General features: G+C 34.4%; 1 protein-coding gene across 2 annotated transcripts in view; it reads right to left on the bottom strand.

Moving 5' to 3' along the window:
• Ano5 (anoctamin 5) overlaps window positions 1-26,588 on the bottom strand; it is a 97,030-nt gene extending 70,442 nt beyond the window's left edge. For both annotated transcript variants that reach the window (XM_026384111.2, XM_026384112.2), the window contains exons 1-5: window positions 24,773-26,588; window positions 17,347-17,393; window positions 7,772-7,819; window positions 5,245-5,286; window positions 3,061-3,174 (exon numbers count right to left, since the gene is read on the bottom strand). In XM_026384111.2, coding sequence (XP_026239896.2) covers window positions 3,061-3,174; window positions 5,245-5,286; window positions 7,772-7,819; window positions 17,347-17,393; window positions 24,773-25,502 — 981 coding nt within the window. In that variant the 5' untranslated portion in view covers window positions 25,503-26,588. The remainder of the gene's footprint in view (window positions 1-3,060; window positions 3,175-5,244; window positions 5,287-7,771; window positions 7,820-17,346; window positions 17,394-24,772) is intronic.
• Window positions 26,589-27,691: the final 1,103 nt, after the last annotated feature.

A 27,691-nucleotide genomic window follows, 5' to 3' on the forward strand; every position in this document is an offset into this window, starting at 1 on the left:
AGAACTATGTCTCTTGTGGCACCACAAGAGTAAGGGTTCCAGCAGAGATTGAGAAGGAACAACTAGTGAAAGATGAAAAATTAAGAAAATGTATTCTTGGAAGCTAAGTGAAGAAAATACATAAGAAAGGGTATTATCAACTATGTCAAACTGCAATATGTTCAGTATGATGGGGGCTGAGACTTGAACTCTATATGTAGAGATGCACAGAGTGGTTGGGATGAGGGCCTGAAAGGAAGAGGTTTAAGGAGTTGGGTAAAAAAGAGTTTGAGAACTGGAGAGTAGTTGGTAAGGAAACTTGCATCAAGAAAGTTTTTCTCCTGGTTTTGCTTGTTTTCTCAACGTAGAAAAATTAACTGCTTATTTTTTAAGGAAATAATTCAGTAAAAAACAACACAAAATATGATTTTGTAGAGAAAGGAAAGAATTGCAGGGACAATATTCTTAAGTAGATGTAAAGAAAAGAGTTCATATAATAGACATGAAAGTGCTATCCTGCCTGCAGCATTGGAAAGGTCATCCTTGGAGTGTGGGGACTTGGTTTTCTGGAGGTTTCTCCTCAATACCAGAACTGATAAGAGTGGTTCAATATGCTGAAACCATCTGTATACGCAGAGTAGTTTATGCTAAACACCTAATTTTATTCTGGGAGTAAGGGATTTGGACATGCCCTAGGCAGAATGTGAGGATGTTACCAGCCCACTATTAAAGCCTAAGTGCATTGAGTCTCTAATGATTTTGCCTAGTACACAATGCTTTATATTTGTGGTCATATATCGTTTCTGGAGAAGGTAAGTATGCCCCAGGGACTCTTGTAAGCTTGTTCCTGCTTTCTCCTGGACTTTATTCTATGAGCCTTTTCTCCTTGCTGTTTTTGCTTTACATTATTTCACTGTAATGAAACAGCCATGAACATGACTGTATGCTAAGTCCTGTGAGTCTTTCTAATGATCAAAAAACCTGGGGGGATATGGTGGGGGTTCAGTGTTAGAGCATGTGCTTAGCACACGTGAAGCACTGGGTTCGATCCTCACAGCACATAAAAATAAATAAATAAATAAAGGTATTGTGTCCATCAACAACTAAAAAAAATTAAAAATTAAAAAAAAAACTAAGGGTGGTCATGGTGACTTCTGAAGAGTCAGTAAGAAGAAATAAGCTACAGGGCACATGTGGAGATGCTGGCCTAAGATAGAAGGATGAGTAGTTATTCTACAGTAACAGGTAGGCAGGCAGACTATACAGCTGAAAATGCTAGTGGCTAGAGAGATGTGATGATAGAAACTTATAGAAATTCTCTTCTTGCAGCAGTTTTCTCAGTAAAGTATAAAAGTGTGGTCTGCTTAGTTTGAAATGTGGAAGGAGGTAGTAGAGGTGTAAGAAAAAATAATAAGTTCTCAAGCAGGAGAGTGGAGGACAATAGAATAAGGAAGTCAGATATTATTGCCATATAGCACTAAGGACTTACTTATGGTCCATGGGCACCTTATAAGGTGAAGTCTAAGAAGTACGGTTTTCTTTTTGCATGGGTATGGGCATTTAGAAAGTAAAAAGTTGCGTTTAATTCAGGTTGTTTTCTCAAGTAAGTATACTTGAAAGAGGGGCAAGGAACTTAATGTCATATATAAGAGTGGTTACAGTTGTTGACCATCAGAATTAAGCTAGAAAAACATCAGAAAGAGGGGGATAAATAGCAATAAAAAAAGGTGGTAAGATAATTATATTTCATCTAGTCCTGGGATTGAAAGAGAAGGGTATAGGTTAGAAGATTTGAGGATCTGGTTAAAACATTTGACCTGTGAAATGAAATTATAAAGAGTTACAGTTATCAGGGAAGTTACAAGTTTCAGGGAAGTGAATAAGAGTTAGAATAATGCCTAAGATGACTGAAGAAGGGAGTTCAAAAAACAGAAGGTCCAAAGGAACAAAATAATCCTCTATGCATGCCCTGACATCAAAAGTGATTTAAAAAAGAGTACTGAATACTGAAAGTGAGAAGGAAATACAGAAAGTGAGCAGGAGCTAAAATTGTAGAAAAATAAAAAGGGAAGAACCAGAGTCCAAGAAATGACAATTGACAAGTGCAGAGCACTAGTCAATTTGATGAAATTCAAATCTCAGGAATTTGAGGAACAAGGGAGGGAGAATAGTGTAATCAACAAGACAAATGGGTGAGCAACATTTACCTCATCTCCAGGGAAAGTAAGGAAAAATGCCTCCACTTGAGATGACTACCCCAACGAACAGCCAGGAATGAAGGGAACATTAAGAGAAGAGATGAAAAGATAACAGTATATGAATTTCAGAGAACTGCCGCACCAGATAAGGAAAGAGTAAAAGAAGGAGACAGGACTAGACAGTCATATATTCTTGCAGATATATATAACAGCTTTAGTCGCATGACATTTACTTTGTAAGTATGTAAATAAATGTGAGTGTATACATGTACATCCATATATATGTTTATCATTGCACTTTAACTTAGTACTTCATTTGAGTATTTAATATTAATTGCACTCCAATTATCATTCCAGGTATCTGGGTATATAGCAATGAATAAGACAGAGTACTTGGCCTTATAAACATAATTTATGGGTAGTAGAGGCAATAAACAAGTTAAAAATGAGTAAATAAATTGAGAACATGATAAGTGTTACAATGAAAATAATAGGGTAGGGAATAGATCACAACATGAAGGTTATTTCAAATCAGATGGATTAGTCAAACATTTTGAAAATGAGAACTTCATACAAAAAGGAAATAGTATTCACAACAATCTCATATTTTAAGACATTTAATGTCTAAAGTGAGCTAGGTAAAACATATATCAATCATTTGAAAGAAGAAAAAGAAGTTGGTCTCCAAACTACCCCCTCGCAAATAAAATTGACTTAAACATCCATTTGTAGGCTGCTTATTTTGCCGTCTGCTCACTAAGTTTCAGCCTTCAAGAAAACTTCAGAGCACTTTCACATTTACAACATAATTCAATGTGGACATCTACATCACAATACAGAATGGGCATCTCTTTTATTCTTGTTTCTCTAGATAAGCACTTACCGCCTTTAACTCTGCATCTTTCTTTATGTCATCAACATAGGAAAGCACAAAATCAATTTGCCTGACTCCATCACGGAAGAAGATAGAATCTTTGCTTTGTGCCCTTTTTTGAAACTGCAGGAGACATCAATGAGATATTTAAAAATATTGTTTATTCTCAAATAGCAAACGTAAGAGGATATTATTTAAAAGTTGATTACCATCTTATATTTGATCTTAAAATAATAAGTTAGGGCAAAAAAACATGAATTTTCATCAGAAGAGAATGCTTACTTTATAAAGTGAAATTCCATAAGGGGAGTTAAATAAAAACAACTCAGGAGGAAGGTAAGAATATTAACTACATGCACACACAACAATGCTGCAACTATACCAAATTATAAAATGAACATATGTATATATTAATCCCAAAATGCACAGAGAGTCTTATTATACTTATTAAACATACCAATTAGTTCATTAAATAACGATGATTACACACTTCTTCCAGGATGTGATTAATTTCAGACCAATTAATGGCATCTTACTATAAGAAAATAAATTTCTGATTGATAGTTCCAGATATTTTCATATAATTATCAGTTTTTAATTCAACTTTTGAAGTGTTAAGAATAAAATCAAGGCACAGTTAAAAATTAGAAAGCGGGTAGCCTGCTAGTTGGTCTCACTGTAAATAAGTTCTCATGCAAATCTCTCTTCCACCATTGATCTTGGGTGAGTTACAATCAATCTTTTGTTTAAATTTATGGAATTATCTCACTATTGTAATAAAATTTACAAGTTTAGGTTTCATATGTTGTATAGTTCATTTATTCCTTCCCTTTCCAAACAGCAAAAAAAGTACTACAGAGCTTATAAAAAAGAGATTTCATGTTTGACTTATTTAGTCTTGTTTACAGTCTACATGCAATATGTAATACTTGATACTTCTAGTAGTTCGCATGTAAAATTTAGAATCATGGAAATAAATTATGCAGTGGATGTCCATGCGATCATTTTCTACTTGATTAAGCTAACTTGCAAATGGAGAACTAGATGTCTGTATTTTCATCACTGGTGGTTTTATTAGTTTTTTATTTTCTTTTATGGCACCAAAAATTAAAATGTAGAAACTCCAAAGTTATGTCTGAGTTTTTGGCACACCATATGAAGAATTGAATAATCATTTACTCTTTCCTATAAGAAAGTAAAATAACCTGAGAAAACTCAAATTGCTATATGTTATATGGTATACTTTGATTATAAATCAGTCAAAAGGAAAAGAACGGAAAACAAAACAAAAAAGCATTGGCACTCTTATAAATCATCATAATATCAGCCCATCTTATGTAATTCCCCCAAATTTATGGAAGCTAAGTGGGATGAAAACACTAAGCAAATTAAGTATAGTCTAAGTACAAATTTAGAGATAGAGAAGAAAAAAAAACACTCCTCTTGCTCTGATTCTGTTACAGCCACATTTTATATGGTAGGTTTGTTAAATGACTACTATTTTTACAAGTGATCATTTTGTTTGTAGAAGCTAAATGTAAGTCCACAGAGAACAGTTCTAGAACAACCCAACTTTCTCTCATATGTAACACTGATTATAAATTATAACATATTTGTAAAATACAGAAAAAAAATCACTGGTGTCTTTGCAATCACCATTAGGCACATGTTTTAATATTGTTAACAAAAACTGATTAAAATTAACTGGGGCAAAAATGTACAATTCTGTTACATATAATAGAATACTATTAAAACACATCTTGTCTTTGTTTTGTTCAAAACATGACACAAAGACCATATTTTATAATATATGCATACATTAGTGTTTATATTTGATTCTGAGAAATGTCTATAATTAAGCAAACGTCCGGAGTGAATTCTCTTTGAATAATGGGTTTATTCTGAGGTTCATGACCTATATTCCTGACAGGAGTTCATATACCTCTGAACTACATAAACTCTCTGTGCCTTAATATGTGTCTGTGTATGTGTGTGTGTGTGTGTGTGTTCATATACATTTTTAGGAAGAGGGTACATAGATCTCATTATATCAATGATTAAGAATCACCATTTTAAAATGTCAATTGTCAGGGAAGTAGGAATTGGCAATAAAATCCCCCCATATTAATAGTATTCATTGGAAGAAAACTGAGCCATCCAGAGCATAAGCAACATCACTCAACACTGTTTTACCATAAGACGCCGCTTCAGGAACAAATTGAATCGCTTTGCAGGCTGTGAAGCAATCAACAGGGAGTTAGCAACCTTACTCAGGATTAAAAAGTTTAAAAAACAGAAAATCAGTATTAAACAAACCTTTAGTGTGATTGCTCTGTGTTGTGTGGGTATGTGTGTGTTTGTGTGAGAGAGAGAAAGAGAAGGGGGGGAGGGAGGGAGATATTAAAGCTGAAGGGTAAAAGGTTAACAAGAAAGAAAAAATGGGAAAGAATAATAAAAAATTACTTCAAAGTAAATTTCCCTAATTGTTTGTAAAGAAAATGTAGGTGAAAGATGTTTGTGAAATTGAATTAAGGAAAAAATGAGGTATAATGAACTGAAACATGGCAATAATTTAAATATAAAGCAAAAATATATATTCTTTAAATATGCCTCTATACATCAGACAAAGAAAGCAAAATTACTAACATTAAATATTCTAGGATGATATATAATTTGGAAAGTTTACCCAGGGTTTATTTCTTAAATTTTCTATAACTTCCTAAAACACCGAAGAAAAGAAAAAGTCATTCAATTACTGAAATGCTGAATTGTATCCTAGTTTCTGTTATCATGGATAAAATACCAATATGTAAAATACCAATGAAATGTCTTTAAAATATCTGTAATAATCAATGTTATCTGGAAGAAAACAAAATCAATAGCACAAAAAGGCCAGTATTGTGCATACCTTACAGAGTCAAGAAAGAATAATAATCCAACAAAATTACCAGTGAAGGGGTTCAGTTCTTAATAAAAAGTTTTGTTTCAACTATTCTCTTTCTGGAATAGTCTGAGGGGACCTAGGCAACTGGTGACCATTGCGGGTGAAAATTCCTGTTCTATAAAGTAATGAGCAGTTCTGTGTGTAAAAAGACAAGAAAAACAAATCAAGAGATAAGAGAAAAGCCTAAGTGCCAGACAGGAAAGTGGAAAACATAGACAAACAGAATTATAGAGCAAAATAAATTAAAATGACCTTTCAATGTTGAAAAAATTAGTATCTCACTCACATAGAAATGAAAATTTAAACTAAAGCAAGGATACTGAACAATTTGAAATAGCTCTCAAGAGGCTCTCAAATGGGCAAAGATCTAAAGGCATGACAGCCCAGTTGACGAGGCTGTAGGGAGACAGGCACTCTCATTAGAATAGATGGGGTGGAATTTGGCAACATAGGGCAGGATCGCATGTGTCTTCATTTTCTAATAAAGAAATCCGATATAGAAAGATATACTGGCCAAAGTAGCTTAAAATTAACCCCCATGGGTATTCATTGTAGCCTATTGGACAGCCTTTTAAGAATTGAACCAAATAAAAATAGTTAAAACAGAAGGACTGAGAGGCCAAAGAAGGAAGAAACTTTTTTTTCTGAAAACTCTTTATTTCTCATTTTCAACTGAGATGGATTTAACTTCAAGTCAATAAAGTCTACTTTACTTGCACCTGCCACTTCAGAGGATTTAGGAAAGACCCTAGCAATATGTTCTCATGGTTAAATAATTTTTCAATTGGTTTTCCTTATGGAAAAACACCTAAATTTTATAAGCTTTAGGCATCATAATACCTTATTTGATCTGTGGTTTTCAACTTTGGAACCATGTAAATGATTCCAAAACCAAAAATAAATAGTAAACCAACAAAATTTCAATTATTTTAATTTGATCATCTCCACAATCCTCATTCAGAATACTAAAGCTTAGGACCCTGGTAAAAAACAAACCATCATCTATGTTGAAACTCTTATTTTCCCACCTTCCAAATGGCATTTTTTATTTGCAGAGTGAAAAATTTGGAGTCTCTCTACTGACTTCTTAATTGGTATTTAAATTTAATTTTTAAATAAGTTGTATTTCTTCATGATTATTTTTAGGCATCTCTTTATAAATAAGAAGGGTGATGTAACAGAAAAAAAAATCCAAACTAGGTATCAGAAACTTAGCTGTAGCCAAGCACGTTGGCACATGCCTGTAATTCCAGAGGCTGAGAAGGCTGAGGCAGGAGGATCTGGAGTTCAAAGCCAGCTCAGCAACTGAGCCAGGTCCTAAAACACTTAGCAAGTTAAATAAAAAGGCTGGGGATGTGGCTCAGTGGTTAAATGCACATGGGTTCAATCTCTGGTACAAAAAAAAAAAAAAAAGAAAAGAAAAGAAAATTAAGAAAGAGACAAAAAAAATACCATAATCTTAGCTCTAGTCTAGGATCCATCCTTTACCCACCCATACTAACGATGTGGATCAAGTCATAAACTCATTGGATTTTTCATTTTCTCTTTTGCAAACTAGAAGTTATTAAAATGCAAGCAAAATGCTATGCTTAATATGTCATTCTCATTAGTGTGACTGATGTTATTTTCCCTACATAAGGTATTTTTACAAAAGTAATGAATTATCAAATACCATGTGTTAGGGTCTTCAAAAAGACTGCATTGGGAAAGATAGCATCACCTTGCAGTCTGCAAAAAGGTATCCCATGTGTGCCATTGTTAGTACCAATTGCTTACCATTCGTTCTTCATCGATGAGAAAACAGGTTTCTGCGGTGCTCAGGCTCTGTTAATAGCGTGGAGGGGGGAGATATAATGCTGTCAATAATAGTGTCCATCAAGCAAGTGGAACTTTTAAATTTCCATAACAAAAAAATTAAGGTTTCCTATGCACAGATACTAAAATGGAAACTCAAGTGAATTATGAAACTCCTGAAAGTGTACCTCAAATTTTGTATATACATATATATCCATGTACATGTATGGATCTAGATATCTATGTATGTATCTGTGTGTATACAAGTCTCTGTGTATAAAGAAAAGGAATGGATAGTTGAGAAAGAATGATAATTTGGGAAGTACTTTTATTAAATAATATGTGACATAAGAAATGCTTAAGAATGTAATAATTTTACAGGGAAATAACTCTATTCTTCGAATGCACTGAATTTTGAACAGGATCAACCAGAAGAGCAGAATTAATTGGTATTTTCTGCTTTACAACACTGATTTTAAAAAGGTATCATCAGGATTCTTAAGAATTTATAGTTATATAAAACACTCATAGGGCAATCTGGTAGGAGTTAAGTGGCAAACCATGCCAGGAAGAAGTGATCTCTTTGTCTTATTAAAGAGGATGAAGAGATAATTTTGAACACATGTAAATTATCATAGTACTTTATTCAATATAACTTTACACAAAAAGTAGTGGGAATGATTAAAGACTTGCTAAAAATACTATTCCACTTACCTGTGATTCTAACTTGTGGACTGTGAATGACTTTCACTAGAAAATCTAAATATATCAGCTATCAAATAAGGAATATCTTAATCAGTCAATTCTGAAATAGCAGTCTCTACAAATAAAATGTATAGTACCATAGTATATTTTCATTGTATATTGATTTTTTATCACTTTTTAAAAATTATCCTACAGAAAGGTCAGTTACTTTGCTTATAAAAGAGTACAAAAAAAAATAAGAAATGTTCCAAAAGCAACCAGTGTAGTACCTTATAATCTCTCACTTCAGGAAAAATAAGTTTGGTCTGATTTCCATCAAAGTCTGTGGTTATATCTCCAGTTTGCAAAATGTAAAATAAAATAATGAGTTTTTCTACTTTTTGCTGCGTATTGCATTATCTCCCTTCTTACTGACCTCTTTATTTGGCAAAAGACTGTTATCAATTCTACATTTCCCTCAACAGTGGCAATAACCTTCATTTCTCAGGTGCCTTCTTTCCTGACTCCAACCATCAAAGGATTTAGTGAAATAGTACAAAATGAAACAAAATGAATAAATGGATAAGTAATACAAACTTTAGTAGCAAAATGGGACACTATTCAGAAGCTATAAATCATCATAGACACAGAGAAGTCAGTCATTCTGAATATTTGGAATATTAAATAGGAAAGATGTGGAGATTGAAATTCACAAAAAAAACATAACAAAACTTCTACATAGGAATTTTCTGGTTTTGAATTAACTTATTATGCATATTTCATTATGCATATTTAAGGTTTTCAATATAATGTGATCTCACAATGGTTTTAATTTTCATTCTCCTGATCATTAGTGATTGTTTAGCACTATTATATATATACGTTTTGGGCATTCTTATGTCTTCTTTGGAGAAATAGACAATCAGGTCCTTTGCCCATTTTTTTAAAACTGGGTTACATGTTTTTCTACCTTTGAGTTGTAGAGTAAAATTTACAATATTAACACATTATCAAATATGTGCTTTGTAATTATTTTCCCAGTCCACGGATTGCCTTTTCAGTTTTGTTATTTCCTTCCCTGTGAAGAAGTTTCTAGTTTGATGTAGTACCATTCACTTATTTGTTTTTGTAACCTGAATTTTACTGTGATACTCAAAAATTCAAGGACAATTTCCAGGAAATTTTTTCCTAAGATCAGTAGTTTCAGATCTCACATTTAAGTCTTTCATCTATTTTATCCATTTTGAGTAACTGCCATAGGATTTAAGATAAGGGTCCAAAAACATTCTTCTACATGGAAATCCAGTATTCCAAGAATCACTTACTGCATAGACTATCCATTTCTCACTGAGACCTCTTAGACTGAGCCCTTGTCAAAATTTGTATGACTCTATCTTTTTGGATTTATTTCTGGGTTCTGTATTCTGTTCGACTAAGTGTGTGTGTGTTCGTATGAGTTCACATATGGATTTTATAATTTATTTATAATTTATTATTATTTATTATTATTAAGCTACTAACATTCAATCAGAAATACATAGAAAACTTCAATAAACCAATAACGGAGAGAGAAGAAATAATTGTAATCCATCAGCAAAGAAAATCCCAGAACCAGGATGAATCCATAGCTCAATTTTACATAGGGTTCATAATATAGTATTCTTAAAGAAGTAATATTGTCAGGTGAATCATGTTATATTCTTATATGACTATTCCACAATGAAACCCACTATTGTGCGTAAATAATACGCACCAATAAAAATCTAAGCAAAAATGGGAAAAATAAAAGAAATATGGAATCATCAGCTCCTAAATTTCATAGATAAAATAATATACCAATTTATATAGTTTCACTTTACAGAGTCTTCATAAATTTCTTCAATATGTAAAACTAACTACATATGTATACTTGAGTAAGTTTACCATGACATCACACAGCAAAATTAAATAAGAGATAAAAAGTTCTCAATAAATATTGGCTTCTTAAAATTAATCTTTAGTTACTTTCCAGTGGTCATTGATAAGTTTGCTATTTGTATCATAAATTTTCAATTCATATGAATTTTCTTATCTCCAAAAGATTGTAACAATGTTTAATGATGACCTATATTAATTTTAAATCAGAGGTAACTCAACACTCTAGAATTCAGTTCTTCAGTTATGAAAATACAGAAGAACTTTTCAATGCACAAAACAATTTTGAAATAAGGAAACTAGAATTTCTATACATACTTCTGTCATAAGTAGCCCAAACATTCATCAGTTCATTAGCCCAACAATTACTAATGGATTAAATTATTCATTGATTCTAGTCATCTCTGCCTCAATCCAATATGCAGATGAATATTATATTAACATTTCTTTTTTAACAATTTACTGAAAAGTAGAGTTTTCATTTTTATGGCACTTGACTATTGGTGGAAAAATATTGGCATTAAATAATGAAGGTTGTACTCACTTTAAAAATATTTTGAAATAGTGATAGCTTCATGGGAATTTTCCAAAATACAAGAGATCTCATATACCCTTGAATCAATTTCCCCTAATGATTGTATCTTACATAATAACAGAAAAATATCAAATCTAGGAAACTAACATGAGTACAATATGTGTATAGTTCTATGTTCTTTTATCACATATGTACATCTGGATGAGAACCATACCAAGCAATATAATACAGAGCTATTCCATCTACAAAGATCTCCCTCATGCAACCCTTTTAAATTTCTGTCCATTTACCTTCTCCTCAATGTCAATATCCCCTAGGAACCACTATGTTTTCCTCTATGTTTCTAATGTTGTTTCAGGGGAGTTATAAAAATGGAGTGAAAAAAATACGTATACTTCTGATATATATATTTTTTTAATTCAGCACAATGCCCTGGAGCCAAGTTGTGTACATATACCACATTTTGTAGATTCCTCAAAAGATTAGGAAAGGAATCACTATATGACCCAGCTATGCTAGTCCTTGGTATTTATTCAAAATAGGTGCCATCACCTTACATAGTGATACATGCCTATCAATGTTTACAGCAGCAGAGTGCACAATAGCAAAGTTAAAAACCAGCCTACCAGTTGTCTGTCAACAGATGAATTGGGCATATTTTCATGTGCTTGTCTGTCACCTCTATTTCCTCTTTACGAAAATGTTCCATCACATATTTTGTCCATTTTCTAAATGGATGGTTTGATTTTTAATATTGAACATTTTTATTATTTTATAGATGATCCTCAATTTACAATGGGGTTATGTTTAAAAAGCCCATCACAAGTTGAGAATATTCCAAAATGTAAATACATCTAATACACCTAACCTACGGAGCATCACAGCTCAGCAACACTATATACTCTAGAGTGTGTGGGTAACTGTGTGTTTTGCTGCTGCTGCCTAGTATAATGATAATGTATCATGCCATATATTACAGGTCCAAGAAAAGACCAGACTTTAAAATTCAAGGTATAATTTCTACTGAAAGTATACGATTTTAATATCATGATATCATACAAAAAAACATAAGTTGAGCTATAAGTAGGGGACCATCTCTGTACCATAGATACAAATCCTTTGTTAGATAAATAATATGTAAATATTTCTCTCAGTGTGTATCTTGTACTATAACTCTGTAAATTCTCCTATGATCTTTCATAGGACAAGATATACTTAATATGACAAATTCCAATTTATCAATTTTTTTCTCTTATATATCTTGCTTTTCTGTTATGTTTAAAATCTCTTCAACATGACTTGGTTTTCAAAGAGTTTAACTTACTTTTTCTTCAAAAAGTTTTTAAGTTTTATGTTTTACATTGAAACCTATATTCAGTGTTGAATTAATTTTTTTATAAGGTGTGAAATTTAGGTTGAAGTTCCCAGGGATGCCCATGGATACACAAATGCTCCAGCAACATTTGTTGAAAAGACTATCTTTCCTTCATTGGAACTGGTTTTTATACCAAAAATCATTTCGCTGTATGTATATGAAGCTATTTCTGAGGTCTCTTTTTCTGTTTCATTAATCTACATAGCTTTCCCTCCCCAGAATACAGCTAAAAAAAAATCTTGAAATAAAATGTATTGGTGATTCCTTCCACTTTATTCTTTCTTGAAATTGGATAATCTCTTCTTCCTTGTCATTCCATATTTTTAAAGAATAAACCTGTCTATCTACAAGATGTCATGCAGATATTTTGACAGGAATTGCATTAATCCATATGCCAACTGGGGTTTTCATATGTTCACTGCCAGTATATATAAACACAATTGAGTTCTATATGATTCTCTTGCATTTCATGACCTTGGTCACCTCACTTAACTAGCTGTGGGTTTATTTGGGTTTTTTTTTTTTTTTACATATTTGTTGGAATTTTCTATATAGACCATCAAATTTTCTGCAAACAGGGACAGTTTTATTTGTTCCTTTCTGTTCATGTGCCTTTTATTTTCTTGTCTTATTTCAAGACTGTCAGCACTTTCTTTAATAGAAATGGCAAGTGATCTTTATTCCTGATTTTATGAAGAAAGTTTTCTATCCTTTACTATAAAACATGATGTTACTGAAGGTATTTTGTGGATATTCTTTAACAAATTAAGAAAGTAACCCTCTATTCCTACTTTTCTGAGAGTTTGTATAGGATTTTTTTCTTTGTCTTTAAAGCATGGACATTTAGTCTTAACAATTTTTTTTCTAATAAAATATCATTTTTATTCCTTAGCTTTTTAAAATATTTTTTTCTATTTGTTGATGGATCTTTATTTTACTTATTTATATGTGGTGCTAAGAATTGAACCCAGTGCCTCACGCATGTTAGGCAAGTGCTCTACCGTGGAGCTACAGCCACAGCCTTCCTTAACTTTTTAATATGATGTTGTTCAAATAATAAATGATGTTTACATCACTGAAATAAACCCCACTTTTTCATGGTATACAATTCTTTTTTTTATACTTTACTGAATTTTATTTGCTAATATTTTATTAAATATTTTTTGTTTATGTTATGAAGGATAGTATTTTCTGTTTTGTGAATCTCTGTTTTATTTTTTGTGAATATCCTTAAGACTTCTTTCATTCAATTATGCCTGAAATTTTCATTCCTGAAGTGTATTTCACTGGTTATAAATTACTGCAGTTATATACTTTTGAGTTATATACTTTGGAAAATTTTTGCACCATTTCCTTCAGAATCTGAATTCTTTATAAGAAATGTGCTGTCATTTTCACTACTTTTCTCCTAGAGTTAATGTGTTGTTTTTCTTCACTGCTTTCAATATTTTTTCCTAATTCTCAATTTTAAGAATTAGTTTTAGCCTGATTCATCTGTAATTTTTTGGATCATCCTATTTGAGGTTCCTTCAGTTCTTAGAAATTGTGGGTCGTAATGTCTTTTGACCCTTTGGTATTCCAACTATGATTTTCTTGAATATGTCTGTAGTTCACTCTCTCTCTCCTCTCTCAGGACTCTGCTCTCCTGAATGCTAAAACTTTTGTTAAGTCCCACAGGTTCCTCTGCTGTTCACATTGGGCAATTTGTATTCTTTTATCTTCAATATCATAGGTTCCTTACTCTGTTCCCTTGATTCTCCTAGTAAGTATTTTCACTTCTAAAGTTTCCATTTTACTCTTCTTTATACTTCTAATTTTTTATATCATCTTAGAATTGGCATCCGTTAATCATATTTTCTCACTCTTCCATTTCTTGGCATTGTGAGTCATTTCCTACAAAAACATGGACTTGGGAATATAACGTCTTAAAACTATTGATTTAAATCTGCTGATACTACTTCCAGGTGAGTAAGCAAAGTGATGCCTCACTTCTCAGTGAGAATAGAAACTCAGCCTCTGTGGACCTGGAAGAAGGCAGCAGTGGAAGGGTTTCTCACTGCTCAGTTGGGGTGAGACTCCAATCTCACCCATAGGCCTTCCCTAATTCCAAGAGCAAGAATGCCTCATTTTCAGTTCCCAAATGCCCTCCACACTCACCATGGTGGGGAAGGGGGTGGAGGTGGCTTCTCTTCCTGTGGGCAGTGATGAAGCTTCTAACTTACCACCAGACCACCTCTGTCACCTCCCCAGCAAGGAAGAGTTGCTGCACCATTTTACACTACTGGGTATGGAAGTCCCAGTTCCTCACATGATCTCCACTGACACCATAAAGGGGTAAGATGTCAAAAGGACTTTTATCACCCGTGGGAATGAAATTTCCAGCTCTCTGTTCAAAATTGTCTGACACCAACACTACAGGGAGTCAAAGCACTTTATCACCAACAGCTGGGGGCGAAAATCTAGCCTCCATGTTTAAGCTCTGGTAGAGGGGGTAGTGATGGGGCCTTGATTCCCCACCCCACCCCATGGTGTTTGGCTGCAATAAAGTATTTACTGGCTAAGAGTTTTCTGTCTTCCTAGGTCAGCCTTTTCCTATACAGAGTAGGCATTTCTTGAGATTTTCTTTTCCAGTGTCAGCATTTCTGGTTGCTGGCTTCTCCAATAGCCAGCTACAACATACAAAGCAAAGAGTAAACCCAAGAACTAACTCCATGTTTGTTTGTTTTTTTCCTTGTGCTTCAAGGCTGCCCATTTTTGTTCTGTATTCTTCTAACTTCAAAGTCCTATTATGTTTGTTTTATATATGATGTCCAGAAGTTTTAGCTGTACTTAGCAGAACAAATAGGATAAAAATTTTCTACATCTTCCTGGAAGCAGTAACTGCAGTTATTACTATGTCAATATGAAAATAACAACATATTTGTTATTATTTGAATTGGATCAGTCTCATTAAATAAATATTTCCTCTGTCTACACTAATGACATGAAAACTTATGTTTCATGATCTTTATTTTCTAAACAATTGTCTTGATTTATGTATTCACTTACTCAATATGTTTTAATGTATATAATGTAGCACATTATATCACTCTGGTTGTGGAGACCCTGCTTTATGATAGTGATTTTCAAATATAGTGACATTAAGAATCATATTTAATACTTTTAAGAAAATCATAACAACTTCATCCTTATCCCCAAAGATTAGTAGTCATATGAGATTGGTTCAAGAGTCTGCATTTTAAAAAAATTTTTTTATTCAGATGATCTGCAAACTATACCATTAAAAAAAATCACTGGACTATATTATCTTCATAGTACCTGCCAGTTCTCATATTGCTTCTCTCAGTATCATGCTCACTGAGCTTTTAAAGGAATCCTAGGGACTTTCTGGGACTTTTTTTTAAGTCAACCATCATATTTATTATTCAGCCAATTCATCCAGCCAACCAACCCACAGCCAACTTATCCTGAAAGGATATGTTTCCCCAAATGGTAATTTCTGTTATTCCTAGAATTTTTATTTGAATGCCAGGAATAGAATCCAAGGCCTGAGACTTACTAGGGAAGTGCTCTACTACTGAGCTACATCTCTGACTCTTTTTATTTTGCTCAAATGTGTCTCAAGCTGGCAAACCTCCCACCTGAGCCTCCTGAGTAGCTGGGATTACAGGCATGTGTCATTGTGCCTGGCTCCTAGAAATTTATTTTTAAAAAACTGATTTTATCTGACTAGATACCTCTAACCTAACTTTGGGGCATCTACCTTTGTGAGAGCTATGCAGAGTTCTAAATCAATTAGAACCTACCAGAAAGATTATTTTATTGAATAAATGTTAGAATGTTTATACTTGGCCTAGAAGCAATATGAAGTGTAATATTTTTTAAAAGCTTATATAAGTAAAATAAGACATTTGGTTGAAGTAATTCTAGGTTTTTACAAGTTGTATATTATTCCTTGGTATCTTCAAGGGATTGGTTCCAGTATCCCCTGTAGATACCAAAATCCATCAATGCCCAAGTTCATTAAAAAAATGGCATGGAATTTGCATATAGCCTCCACCTAATTTTTTGAACACTATAAATCATCTCTAGATTACTTATAACATCTAATATAATGTAAATGCTATGTAAGTAGAATTGTATTGCATTGTGTAGAGAATAACGACAAAGAAAAAATATAAATGTTCTATAGAGACACAATTATCTTTTCCAGATATTTTTGATTCTCAGCTGATTAAAGCTACAGATGTGAAAACCACAAATAAAAAAGGCCAATTATTATTATTTTTTAAAAATTTTTTAGTTGTTGAGAGACCTTTACTTTATTTTATTTATATGTGGTGCTGAGAATTGAACCATGTTAGGAAAGCTCTCTACTACTGCGCCACAACCCCAGCCACTCATTTTATTATTTATTATGCTATTCAATATGTTTATTTAACTAAAGTTGAATCAATGAATTCTAACAGAGTGACAGATTAAAACACATAACATACTAAAAATTCTTAACATAAAAAGCAGGTTCAGAGACTGAGGTTGTGGCTCAGCGGGAGTGCTCACCTAGTACGTGTAAGGCCCTGAGTTCAATTCTCAGCACCACAAAAAAATAAATAAATAAAATAAAGGTATTTTTATTTTGTGTTTTTTATTTTATTTTTAAAATTGTGTCCAACTACAATTAAAAAATAAATATTAAAAAAGAAAACAGGTATGAATAAGCCTGTATTAAGCTCTCCCAAAGGGTTTGGTTGAATATTATTACATTGTGTATGAAAGTCCAGAATATCTGAGTTCATTTCACAAAAAAAGGTTAAAACATTCAAACTTAGGTTTGTTCCTTATAATAGCTAGAAAGATCTATTACTAAATCTGCATGAAACATGGTCTTACAAAAAAGTGAATAGGTTGGAGGACAAAATAAAATGTAGCCTGAGTAAATAAACTAAAGTACAAAGACTTAACTGTTCATAGGAAGGATACTGCTAACTTTGCCTTGGAAAATTTTGTCTCTTAAATACAAGGGAGTTAATACATATATAGTTCACTTACATCACTCGTTTCGACACTATAGATGAATTCTTTACTGTTTCTTCTCCCTAGATAAAAAAAGAAATGGAAAAACATGTTTCATTGGTCAGCTGATGGACTACTTTCAAAAACTTACACAAAGAGAAAACTGGAATTCAACAAACAAATGAAATTCAGAGCAAAAATACTGGGAGAATACCTGGAAGACCATTCTGAGCATAAATTATTGAAAACAGCCTAAAAAGACATCTCGCTAAAACCTGTTTATAATCTAAAGGAAAATACCAATTACTGTTGTCTAGGATATACTCTCATCCACTAAGAAATAAACTTAAGTTTGATCAATGGAGTTATCAAACCATAGGTAGAATGCAGTAAGAAGAAAACATTCAATAGAATGTCCACTGGTGTCTTCTAATTCTCAGCATGAGACATTAAATATTTTCTTCACTTCTTTCTTGGAACTGAACCAAACTGGTTTCAGGGGAAACACTATCAGAGCATACCAGTTCTCAGCAGGTTCAGATTACTTTCCCAACAAACAGATATTGTCATAATGGCTATGTTCTTATTTATTTGGACTGAAATACATGTTCAAATAAGTTTCTAATAATAACAAATATTATAATGTAGAATTCTTATTTTTATTCTCTAGTGACTCCAACTTGGACAAATACTATGAAATATTTATCAACTCAAAAACTCTTACATAATTTTTTTTTTTAAAAAATCACAAGGTGAATGAAATAAAATTCTGGTATCACTTAAAGGCCATCCATAATAAATAACTATAATTTTAGGAAGAGTTAACATATGTTCTAAGAAAATAGAAAATCACAAATCCATCATTTATATACTTTCTTAGAATCCAAGAAACAATTCATTTTACAAAATAATTTTAAATAGATGAAAAAGATTTAATTTACAACAATCCATTCATTTTCACAGATTATTCAAATCACTAATGATCAGTGAGAATCACAAGAGGGTAAATACAGTACCATAAATGTTTTGAGAAACAAAGACTATATTCAAATAATTTTATTATAGTATATTATTATACCTGTTCTATCCTATTAGTTCATATTATTAATCTCTTACTTTGCCTATTTTATAAGGTAAACTTTGTCATAAGTATGATATCATAAGAAAAAAGCACAATAATCTACATATAGGACTTGGTATTATCTGAGTTTCTGGAATCTACTGGAGGTCTTAAAATGTATTCCCCACAAATAAGGGGGACTACTATCCAAGGTGTATGATGTGTTTTAATAAACTAAACAAAAGATTCCCTATCCTTCCTTTGAAGAGTACAGCAAAAGTTCAGAGTTCTCAACTATCTCATAAAGGGCATAATGTCTATCTCATAAGATTTGTGTGAGCATAAACAAGAGGCCAACAAATAGTCTTATTTTGATACTGTTATTACTCTTAAGATAGGTTCTGTTCCTTATTAATAATAACTATCATAAATTTCTTTGGATTAAGTTTCAGCATGTCAGAATAAAGTTGAAATGATTTCTTTCCTATTTGCATTTTTTGTTGTTGTTGAAGGATCTGATCTTAAAATGCAAACAGTTACTATAACGAAACGTGAAAACTAACCAACTAGAGCTTAACTTTTCTGAGTGGAGAATTTCTCATGTAAAAGAGAAAAATATAAATTAAAATACTCTGAAAATATGTAGTACAGTACCATCAAAAGAAATATTTTCCCATGAATACTACCTTGATATACAGCTGAAAACTTCACAATGTCCAGAACACCTATCACTGCATTGAATATGGAATGCACACTAATCTGATGTTCTTGTTTCATGGTTTGCATGTGATTTAAGTGCATCCCCCAAGTGTTCACATCACATTCTGAAAGCTTGGTCCCCACTGTGGCAATGTTGAGAGTGGGTGGAACTCCTGGGTCCTAATGGCAGGTAATTAGGCCACTGGAGGCAACAATCTTTGAAGAGATTAACATAATATTCAGTGACCCAAATTAAGACAAAAGCAAGATTTTATAAAAAGAGCAAGCCTTGCTCCTGAATTTTTTTTATTTCCTATCTTGCCATGTAATATCTCCCTCTCATACACAATTGCCATCATGCCATTAACAATGTTTTGATGTAGCCAGAGGTGTTCAGCTTAAATAGATGGGGCCACATAATCTTGGTCTTGCAGCCTCCAAAAACTGTGATCTGATTAAACCCTATTTTAATAAAGTATCAAGTCTCAACTATTTTGTTATAGCAACACAAAGTGAACTATACTTTATAATGAATAGGTAAAAAACAGTATTTTAAGAAATACATGCTTTGTCTCTCAAGGTATTGTCTTTGAACATTGACCTAAGGAGGGTTACATTTTTTTAACAACAAAAACAGTCACTATTACACTGAAGAAGGATGCATCAAACAAGATATTGTTCCAAGGACAGAACAATCCATCAAGTACAAGTCTAAGGCTAGGTTTATTGATCATTTGTAATACCATTTTTTATGAAAAGAAAGTTGAAAATTGCAGACACGAATCCCTCCTTCCTCTAATTATTTTTGCCCCATTTAATGGAAAACAACAAAGTTTAAAAACATTTCAAATTTATGTCTGAACTTGTTACACTTCATTTAATTGAGGATTTAGAAAAGAGGAAAAGAGAATCCTCCAGAAAACCTCCCATCACTACTAGTCCTCCTCTCACATTTAACCTTTAAACTCACTCCTTTCTTTCACTGAAATGAACAACTGTTCTCTTACCCTGCTGACACCTGCTTATATTTCACATTATGTCAGTTTAAACATTCTCCTTTCAGGCCTTGCTGATACTGCCGCAGGAGTACACTTTGTAAAGAGGATCCTTTTCTTAGGAGCATACTTTGTTAAGGTGGATTGTTTTGTGAAAAGCAGAAAAATTCAGGATAGATTTATTTCCTCATACATTGATCACTGTGTCTCTCTCACGCACAATGAGACGTTCATACATGCCATATATTTACACAGACTTTCACACTCCCTCACAGAGTATGAAGATACATTAACGATGATGCATGATCTCCAAACCACTGTCAAAACAGGTCTATCTGAAAGGACAGGATTTGAAGCCAACAACTCCAAATCAACTTCTTACTATTTCTCTAATTTCTAAGTGGCTGTACTCTTCTTGTGGAGTAGAAACAAGAGATATGAAGGTTTGGTACCAATAATTGTGGAGAATTATCCGATAGATGCTAAAAGAAAAGCCAGCTCAAAGACTAAGGTCTGAGTTTTCACTGAAAGCATATTCCTAAGAATATACTCTCCAGCAAACCCAGAGTCCTAAAATAGCTCTTGAATTAACCAGATGGTCTTCTCACCTTACATTCCTACCAGCAGCATAAAATAAAATATAGTTTTGTGCTAGCATAATAACATTTCTGTCAACAATAGACAACATATAACACAATGTCTGTAAGATTATAATATAACCTAGATGTATAATAGGCTATACCATCCATTTTTGTGTAAGTACTCTATGATGTTCCCACAAAGTGAAATCATCTAACAATGTATTTCTCAGAACATATCACTGAAATTCAACAGCTCATGACTGTATATACAATCAAATATCTACATTCCTTAATGATAGGTGGTTTTATTAAGCATGATGCTTAATATACATGCAAAGGTATTAGTTCTATGTATAGATTCTAAGCATAGATTTTTTTTTTACATTCAACTTTCAAACTGTCTCTTCCAATGCTAACTGTACATAAATCAAAGCATGAACCTTGCAAATCAGATTCCTTATAATGTCAACTAGTTAGTAATTCAATTCCAGAGACATTGACCTTTTTACTGTTTGTTTGCATAACTATTTAAGTGTACTATTACAAATTTACATTAGAATTTCATTTTAAAAATTAGTAGACAGTAGGAAAATAGCCAATCAGAAATATCTGAGTAAAAACAGACTGAGGAAAATGCAACAAATCAGAAATTTCACATTATTATATTTAACAGACCAGATGTTAATTGTCTCTCTAGAAACAAATCTTATTACATGTAAATCAATTGTTTAATTCTCCCATTTTTAATCTTTGAAGGCGATTTAGGCAACACATAACATATAAGACTGGTTTACATGTAAGGAAATGAACTTACTCTAAAAAAATCCTTTGACACTATAAAATGTAGAAATGAAAGTGGCTTCTAAAAATTGATGCTCCAGAACCTAGAAAATTTTAGCTTTCTTTGGCTAGTACTTTTGTTTTTATAACTGTGTCACTTAACTCGGAGGTAGGGAGGGATCTGAAAGGGGATTTCTAAAAATCCAATGGATTGTTGATATTAAAATAAACATCTTAAACACAATGCACTTTCAGAAGACCCTATTAATAACAGAAGATAATGGGCAACAAAGCCAATTCAGCAAAGTAATTAAGTAATTACGTTTTAATTTTGCATCCAGAATATAAAAGATATCTGAGTAGCCTTGTCCACTCTCCTTCTTAGGCCCTGCTCCCACCAATGCCACAACTCTCTGCAACTTGGATTCTGGATCTGTGAACAAATCTTGGCACAGATATTTGGGAAGGATAAAGTCATAGACTTATCCATCAAATATATAGTATTATTCATCGATGTCTTTTTTCTCACCTACATCAAAATCAGATGAGAGAGCATAAATAAATTACAAAGCTTTGGTGCATGCCTATAATTCCAGCAACTCAGGTGGCTAAGGTAGGAGGTTGTCAAGTTCAAGATCAGTCTTAGCAATTTAGACAAGGCTAAATAAAAAGGATTGGGAATGTAGCTCTATACAGTGCAGTGTCACTAGTTCAATCCCAAGTTCAAGTAAATAAATAAAGAAATATTACAAAGTATTTTGTGATGAAAAGAGAAAACTCAAGTCATTTGGGGAAAAGTACTAAAACATTCTTAGAATGAACTTATGATGCTGCATGTGACTTCATGTTAAAGTGATATTAGTTCTAAGTATAGATTCTAGTAAGTAAAATCATCAGACTCCAAACAATTGAAAGACAGTATTGGTTAATCTCTATAATGTTATATTAAAATATATTTTCTTCATTATATAAAGAAGGGTGGGGAAGTAGCTCAGGGATAGAGTGCTTGCCTAGCACATGTGTGCCCCTTGGTCTAATCCCCACGACCATAAAAAACAAAACAAAACAAAAAAATTATACAGAGAAAGTTTCGTCATATACATTTATTCCCTCCACTCTTCCTTCAATAAAGAATAAAATTTTGGGCTCTCATAGTTTTATCTGAAAAGGATCAATTTTTAAAAATTACTGAATGCTATAAATGAAAAAATCCATTTAGACTCTTCAATTACTAAAATTAAAACAGGAAATAAATCTCAACAAAAGCCTAAACCATCAAATGAATATGGAAAACGACTTTCAATTTTATACTTCTAAAAGCCATTTGACTGTTTTTTGCAACACTGAACAATTATTTTTCCTAATAAATATATTTATCAGTCATTATTCAAAGCTTAGAGTTGTTTATAGCTTCATTTTCTTCTATCCTCAAATTAGTTTTTTTTTAAAAAAATATCAATGGATCTTGATTTTATTTCTTTATATGCGGTGCTGAGAATTGAACCCAGTGCTTCACAAATGCTAGGCAAGCACTTTACCACTGAGCCACAACCCCAGGCCCCTCAAATTAGTTTTTTTAAATGTAAAGCGGGGGCATGAGGTTCAAGTGACCTGGAACAAAAGAATAAAATAAGATAACCCATGAAGTGGAAGAAAATATTTGTTATATATATAAAAAGAGGACTGATATCTAGAATATATAAAGACCTCTCACAAATCAATAATGAAAGGAAAATTAACTCAAATTTTAAAATGAGCAAAAGGATTTGAAAATAAACATTTCTCAAAGAATATATAAACATATACAAATATATGTAAATACACACATATATATATAACAAATAAGCATATAAAATAGTTTACACATTAGTCATTGGGGAAATGCAAATAAAATCATATTAAGACACCAGTTCACAACTACTGGAATAGTTATAATAAAAGCAGACAATAACAAGTGTTGGGAAGTGAAACAATTTAAATCCTTATACATTACTGGTGGGAAAATAAAACAATACAGACACTTGGAAAAATAAGCAACATAGAGCTAGTACATGATCCAGGAATCCCCTTCCTAGGAATATATCCTCCAAAATTAAAAACATATATGTTTTCAATAACCCATTTGACCACCACCTTATAACTGGATTATTGTGGTACATCTCTACAATGGAACATTACTTAGCAATTAAAAGTCATCATGAACTGATAAATGGATGAACTTCAAAAACATGCCAATATACATAACCAGTTGCAACAGACCATGTATTGTATGATTCTACTTATATGAAGTGTCTGGAAAAGGTAAATCTATAGAGAATGTAAATAGATTATTGGCTGCCTGAAGCTATTTTTTTTTTGGTGGGAACTGAGAAGGATGGGAAATGACTGCATAGGCAGTTTCTATTTGGAGTGATGAAAGTGTTCTAAAATTACTTTATGGTGATGATTACAAAAATCTGTAAGACAATTGAACTTTACTCTTTAAATGGGTGAATTTTATGGTATATAGATTATATTTCAATAAAGCTGTTTTCAAAGGATACAAGGATGCAATAATACACTATTTCTTGGTCTCTGAAAACCGAATAGTAACAGTATGCTCGTGTATTTCATTACTTTAAAAAAAAAAGCTGCTTTTCAGGTTTAGATAAAACTCTAAACAGGACATGAAATTATTGTCATTGAAACTATTATGAAACTATTGTCTCAGAAACTGAGCAAAAAACTAAGTGCATGTTAAAGAAAATGTGTTTATTAAAATAGATCCAAGGAGCATAGGTCTGTGCAAAGAATGGACAAATACTTCTCTACAGAACTTAGCCTTCAACTAAAGCTGTTCTGTTAAAACAGTAGTGTCCCCAGGAACAAAGGAATCTCAGACAGAGAAACTTTAAGGTCTGTGCCTCCCATAATTGAGCATCTCCACTCTTGATTGGTAATCAGCAGACAGGTAGGCAAACATACCCGAGGGCCAGCTCCCTACAGGAGAGGGCACCCCATCTTGCACTCTAAGCTGTGACTCCCTTGGGGGAAATCCCTCCTTTCCAGTGGGGCCCTGTTAGGAGGCTCAGCACACTCTAGCAGCCCAGAATTGCACAGGGGCTCAGTGGAGTCCTGGGGAGCAACGAGGGTGGCACAGGAAATCGCGGGACAAGGAAACCCACCTACCCAGCTCAAGCACCCAATGTCCAGACTGCCGTGTGTCTCGCTCAGGGCTGGCCACTCAGCGAACGTCCCCGGTACTCCCGCGGCAGGGCCGCCAACGTCCCCTGGGTCCTTGTGCTGGGTATGGAGGGGTCCACGCGGGCAGCCCGCCCTCTCCCGGTGCCTCTCCAAGGGGGTCCTACCTTCCTGCTCCACCATTTCCAGGAGGTCGGGATCGCCCATCTTCGCTAGCTCGTTGATTACACTGTCGCGGGGACGGGTGTCGGTGGCCGACCACTGCGACCAGCGGCGAGACAACCTGGGGGCGAAACTGAAACGGATCCTGGGCCGCGGCAGTGGTAGCCTGGGTTGCTTGGGAAGTTCGGGCTTCTCGGGGCCGCTGTCCTCCGACTCCGACTCCGACTCCGACTCCTCCGACGCCTTCTGGATGGTCTGCACTTTGGCCTTCCTCTCCAGCGGGAACGTCCACTCGTCGTCGGTGGACTCCGGCTCCGCGTCCTTGACCTTGCGCTTCACCGACCTCTCCCGGTAGCGCCTCTCGGCTCTCTCGGTGTACGCCTCCCAGTACGAGTCCCGGCGCCAGCCTTCCTTGCCCGAGTCCTTTCGGCTCTGGCTTTCCCGGCGCTTCCTTTTCGCCTGCTCTAGGTCGCGGTCTCCCCACCTCTTTCCCCGCCCCTCGTCCCGACTTCCCACCTCAGGACCCGCCGGCGCCCCACCCTCGGGAACCGCCATCTCCAGGCCCTCCCGCCTTTCTAGCGGGGCGCCGGCCTCCTCTTCTCCACTTGGCCGCGGCCGCGGCTCCTCCACCTGCTGGCCCTGCTCCTGCTCGGGGCCCGCCGCCGCCGGGCTCGCCCGCCGGCGGTCCGCCTCCTGGCCCTCGGCCCTCCGCCTGTCTCTACTCTCCCGCTCCATTCTCAACAGGCTTCGCCCGTCCTATCTCACCCGGGCCACCCTCGCCTCGGAATCCGGGCTCTCCGCGACTATCTCCCTCCTTCTCTCTGAACCCTCCTCCGACGCCCACGGGCGGGCGAGACGCTGCCTCAGCCAGTTGGTCCTCATTCATCCGCCTGGCCCCCACCCACTGTGGGTGCCACCGAGAGAGAACCCCCTCCCCGGTTCGGGAGTTACTTTTTGTCGGGTGAGAAAAGTCCCCGTCCCTTAAAGAGACCCCACCCCTTTACCGCCGGTGAATGGCTGGGGTCTCCAAGATTCCAGCAGACCTGTCCTGCCCAAGTCTCAGCACTTTTTCTCTGGGCACTGCCAGCTACCTGGACGCTGAGCAGAATCTTTTCTATAGTTGAGAGAAAGGAAAAAGTCATGCGTTGTGGCCAGAGGTGAAAGTCAGACTCCACTCCTTAAAGGTTGCATAGCTTTTGGCCAAATTTCTATAAGCTTCAGTTTCCATATCTTTAGATGAGAATAATAGTACCCACCTTCTAATTCTACTGGTGTTGTGAGGAGCAGAGTACTTGGCACAGAATGTGTATAAATTTGGCTGCTATTAAAATTAGCCTGTATCACTTTGAGTCCTACTTTGATCCCTTAGTGCCCAGAGAACTTGAACCTGATGCTCATAGGCCTCTCTGGTTTTTTGTTGTTGAGACCCTGTCAATTGCCAGCTCCATAATAGTCAGGATATAGGAATTACTGTCCAATAGGGAGCAGGAAACAGATGAGTGGTGATGAACTGAAAATGATGCAGACATCTGAGCAGATAGGAGAGCTTTGAGAATGTTGGAAGAGGGACTGAGTTTTGAGGTAATTTCAGAATAAGGAAGAGGTAACCAAAGAAAACTTGGTCTTTATTCATTGCTCTGAACTGTATTGTTGTTTTTCCCATTCCACTGATATTTTCAAACGGAGAATCACCTTTGGCAGATGAGGAACTGGCATATTGAGAAGTTTTTTGGTAAAGTTGGTGAAGGTTATGCATGGTTTACTGCAGAACTGAAATCACTTTTCACCTGTATCTTCTCTACTAAAACTTCTAGGAATCATCAGTTCTTGCTTGCCACGTGATTCAAGACTACAAGCAATTCCCTAGTTGATGTGTTCTTGAATTATGTTTGAAAGGGGAATATGGACAAGTCAAGCAATAGATTTACATGTGATTATAATAAATGGCCAATGATGACCAGTTTGTATTTTACCTCTTGATTATTAAACTTTGTTTCATTCTAATGAATGTTTGATAATGTGAATATCTCAAATGTTCTTCTTCCTATAAGTATTCTGCATACAGGTATAGATGCTGTGGATATTATAAGTAAACAGATGGGTAGAATCTTTGCTTTACATTGATTAAATAAAATATAAAGAAACAATATTTTTCTGTAATTTGTATAATTCTGTTTCATATTTCGTGATTCTGCACTATATTCAAAGTTACATATATGAGAAGATATTATGTACTGATGATTTTCAAGAAATTAAATATTTTTGAAACCAAATTTGCTAATATCTTATCAACTTTCTTTAAACTTTGTTAATAAAATGTTGAAACAAGCTGTGTTCTTTTCACATAACATCTTATCCATAACTTTTTAAATCTTGAGAAATATTATTTGTATTTGAATCATTGACATGTTTTTGTTGTTTATCCATTCATAATTTTACAATTTCCTCCATCTCTACACCTTGCCTCTTTGTACACAGTCTGCAACCCTTCATTTCCAGAATTATGTACTGAATACTGAATACATATTCCTTGAATGTAGTTGAATACACAGGTAAGTACTCTATTGGGATCCAAAAGGCTTGGCTTGGCTTGGTTTTGGTTTTGTTTTTTCTCCTCTAAATGATTTCAGCTTTTGTTTAAATTATTAAAAGCATCTGGTAACATCTTTATGTAGTTTTTTTTTTAGGTCTTCTAAAGCATGCAAAATTATTTAAATGATTATACAAACAGCTATAAAGATATAAATAATTATACTTTAAAAACTAAGCTGGCAACTGGCCACTTGAAATACTTGTTTGCCAACTGATGTGGAAAAGTATGAATTTGCTATAGGAAAGGGTTGTCAGTATATAGTGTATGAAAGAAAACTTGAATGTATAAAAGTCATGTGAGTGCTCTTAAGCAACATCTGTGAGTGTGTGTG

The sequence above is a fragment of the Urocitellus parryii genome, chromosome 4 (assembly GCF_045843805.1).
Source record: "Urocitellus parryii isolate mUroPar1 chromosome 4, mUroPar1.hap1, whole genome shotgun sequence".
Taxonomy (NCBI): Eukaryota; Metazoa; Chordata; class Mammalia; order Rodentia; family Sciuridae; genus Urocitellus; species Urocitellus parryii.